General features: G+C 37.1%; 1 protein-coding gene and 1 pseudogene across 1 annotated transcript; both read right to left on the bottom strand.

Moving 5' to 3' along the window:
- Positions 1-842: 842 nt before the first annotated feature.
- LOC108771214 (uncharacterized protein K02A2.6) lies at positions 843-1430 on the bottom strand. The gene has a single exon (XM_018537892.1). The coding sequence runs from the start codon at positions 1428-1430 to the stop codon at positions 843-845; it is 588 nt and encodes a 195-aa protein (XP_018393394.1).
- Positions 1431-1556: 126 nt separating this feature from the next.
- On the bottom strand, positions 1557-2887 carry LOC108772372 (uncharacterized protein K02A2.6-like; annotated as a pseudogene).
- Positions 2888-2895: the final 8 nt, after the last annotated feature.

The following is a 2895-nucleotide window of genomic DNA, read 5'->3' as shown; positions in this document are numbered from 1 at the left end:
ACTTTTTGGTGACCAGCAGGTCATAATCCGTTTGGGGGCCGATTGACCCCTTCTTAACCTGCTAGAGCCTTTCTAAAACTTTCAGTGTTAGGCCGGAATCAGACTACGCATTGAAGATTGAGATTGAAAGATTGAATTTTGGCTAATCAAAATAATAGGAGTTAAAATTTCTTTGTCTTCATTGGTCAAATTTCAATTTTCAATCTTCAATCTCAATTTTCAATGCGTAGTTTGATTCCGGCCTTAGGCAAGTTGTCGATTAATAATGCATTAATACTTTTCTTAACTTATTAACTCTCTTCTTAACTTATCCTTATTTTTATAACTTATTCTTAACTTATACTTATAACTTATTCTTATAACTTATTCTTGACTTATTCTTATCGGTTATATAACTTATTACTTATTCTTCAATTAAAATACTGTTGAATGACACGTTCTCGTACTTCATTACCATTTTCAATTCTTATATCATTCATTGCGATATTTCTGTCCTCTATATCTAATTCGTCATAATATACTTTAGGCTGTGGCACATTATAAAATTTCGCCATATTATAAAGAACGCAGCAAGAGTTAACAATAAGAACTAAAATCAATAATTATAATTATAAATATTATAGTTATAAATGTTGTGTTTTTCACAATACTTGATTTTAAATTGAAATTGAGTATAAGCACGAATACGAGAATATCATAAAATGCCGATCTGTATATGCGAGTGTCTCTATTGAATGTCTGTATACAACTGCCGGTGTCGACCTTTTGCCGGTCGACAACTCAGATCGTTACCGAGCCGCTATTGTGTGTCGCTTATTACATAGGCGTAGGTAACACCTTCCCTATCTGGAAGAGTAACAGTAGTAATCTTCTAGCCTACGTGGACGACGTCTGTTGCGTTGAGAGCGTCTCAGCACTGGTTGCTGAACAGGTTCTGTTTGTTGATCTAGACCCTGGGACTCTTGTGTTAGTGTTCCCGGATCCTGCGTTCCAGTCGCTTCTTGAGGTTGCAGCTGTTCTTGTCCAGTGCCTTTTAGAATTGGAGGTGAAGTGGAATTTCCTCCATCATCGAAAGCGTTGACCAATATCTCTAGTGGTAGTTGTAGTTCTTGCTGTTGAGATGAGTCATCATTGTCCGTGATAGCTCGCAACTTGATTTGATTCGCATGAGCTCGAACCAAATGACTTCGTGTTTCAACAAGTACATTGTAGATAACTTTTCCAACTTTTTCGACTACTTCTTCGGGGATCCAAGACCATTTATTGTAAGTGTGGATTTGAACGTAAACTTTCGTTCCTGGTTCAAAACTCTTGGATTTGACTGCGTGTCTCCGGTTGTATTGTTCTTCTTGCCTTTGTTTAGGCAGAGGCTTCTCAGGTTGAGCAGCTGAGCATTCCGAGGGCTTAAGCAGATCTAACGTTGTTCGCATTAGTCTTCCAAGCAAGGCTTCCGCGGGAGAAACTTGATTTGGAACATTAGGATTTGGAGTTGACGTGTAATACTGCAAGAAAGTGCAGAGATGTTCCTTGACTTCTTTCCCCTCTGTCTCGCATTTTCAAAGTGCCCGTTTGAATGTATCTACGAAACGTTCTGCTTGTCCATTAGAACTTGGATGAAACGGTGGAGTATGCAGATGATTCCCTGCAAAAGACAAAAGTTTTGAAACTTTCCTGAAGTGAACTGAGTTCCATTATCTGAAACTAGACTTTCAGGAACACCAAATCTTGCAAAAATTTCTTGAAGAATATTTATAGTTCGCTGAGCTGTGATTGTTTGTGTTGGAACTATTTCAGGCCATTTTGAAAAGGCATCGACCAAAACAAAATAATATTCTCCATTTAACGGTCCTGCGAAATCTATGTGAACTCTTTGCCATGGTTTTTCAGGAAGAGACCAGCTTGATAATGGTACCTTGATAGGTGATTTCGCGGCGAGTGTGCAATTTCTGCAATTTCTGACAAATTCTTCTATTTGCTGATCTATCCTTGGCCAATATACGTACGAACGTGCTATGATTTTCATTCGCTCCATTCCAGGATGACCCTTATGCATTTGTTTGAGAATTTGTTAATGGAATTGTTGAGGAATTACAACTCTGTCGTTGAAAAGAAGACATTCTTGAATCATGGTTAGTGAGTTTCGACGGCGGAAAAATAGTTGTAAATCCGAATCATCTACATTCTGAGGCCATGAATTCAAAGTAAAGTTGATAACTTTTTGTAAGATGTCATCTTCTTTAGTTGCTTCCTTGATTTGTTGAAATGTGATTGGAAAGGACTGAAGTGATTCATTGAGGACTGAGAATAAATCTGTTTCCATTTTGACAGAAGCGATTACAAAATCCTCTTCAGGACGTTGTTGATGACTGATTAGTCTTGATAAAACATCCGCATGTCCAAATTCTGTCGTCTTGATGTATTCGATTTTAAAATCGTAAGATAATAATTGAAGTGCCCATGGTTGAAGACGGTTGGCTGTATGCGACGGAATTCCTTTTTTGTTATCAAATATTTGAAGTAATGGTTTGTGATCCGTTTAAAGGATAAATTGTCTTCCGAAAATCATTCTATGAAATTTCGTGACTGCAAAAATGATTGCTAATGCCTCTTTTTCAATTTGACTGTATTTACGTTCTGCTTCTGTGAGACTCCTTCAGGCGTGACTGATTGCCTTGATCGAATGATCTGGAAATTTATGAAGAATGCATGCTCCTAATCCTTCATTTGAAGCATCTGCTGCTACAATAATCTCATTCTGAGGATTGTAGTGAGTTAATAAGAGCTTTGAAGAAAAAATTCTCTTAAATTGATTAAAAGATTCTTGACATTTTAAAGACCAGTTCCATTTAGAATCCTTTTTTAAAAGATTATCCAAAGGACGTCTAAGAATGTGCA

The sequence above is a fragment of the Cyphomyrmex costatus genome, unplaced genomic scaffold, assembly GCF_001594065.2.
Source record: "Cyphomyrmex costatus isolate MS0001 unplaced genomic scaffold, Ccosl1.0 scaffold1875, whole genome shotgun sequence".
Classification (NCBI taxonomy): domain Eukaryota; kingdom Metazoa; phylum Arthropoda; class Insecta; order Hymenoptera; family Formicidae; genus Cyphomyrmex; species Cyphomyrmex costatus.
The sequence above is the reverse complement of the archived record's forward strand: the minus strand, read 5'-3'. Positions and strand labels throughout refer to the sequence as shown.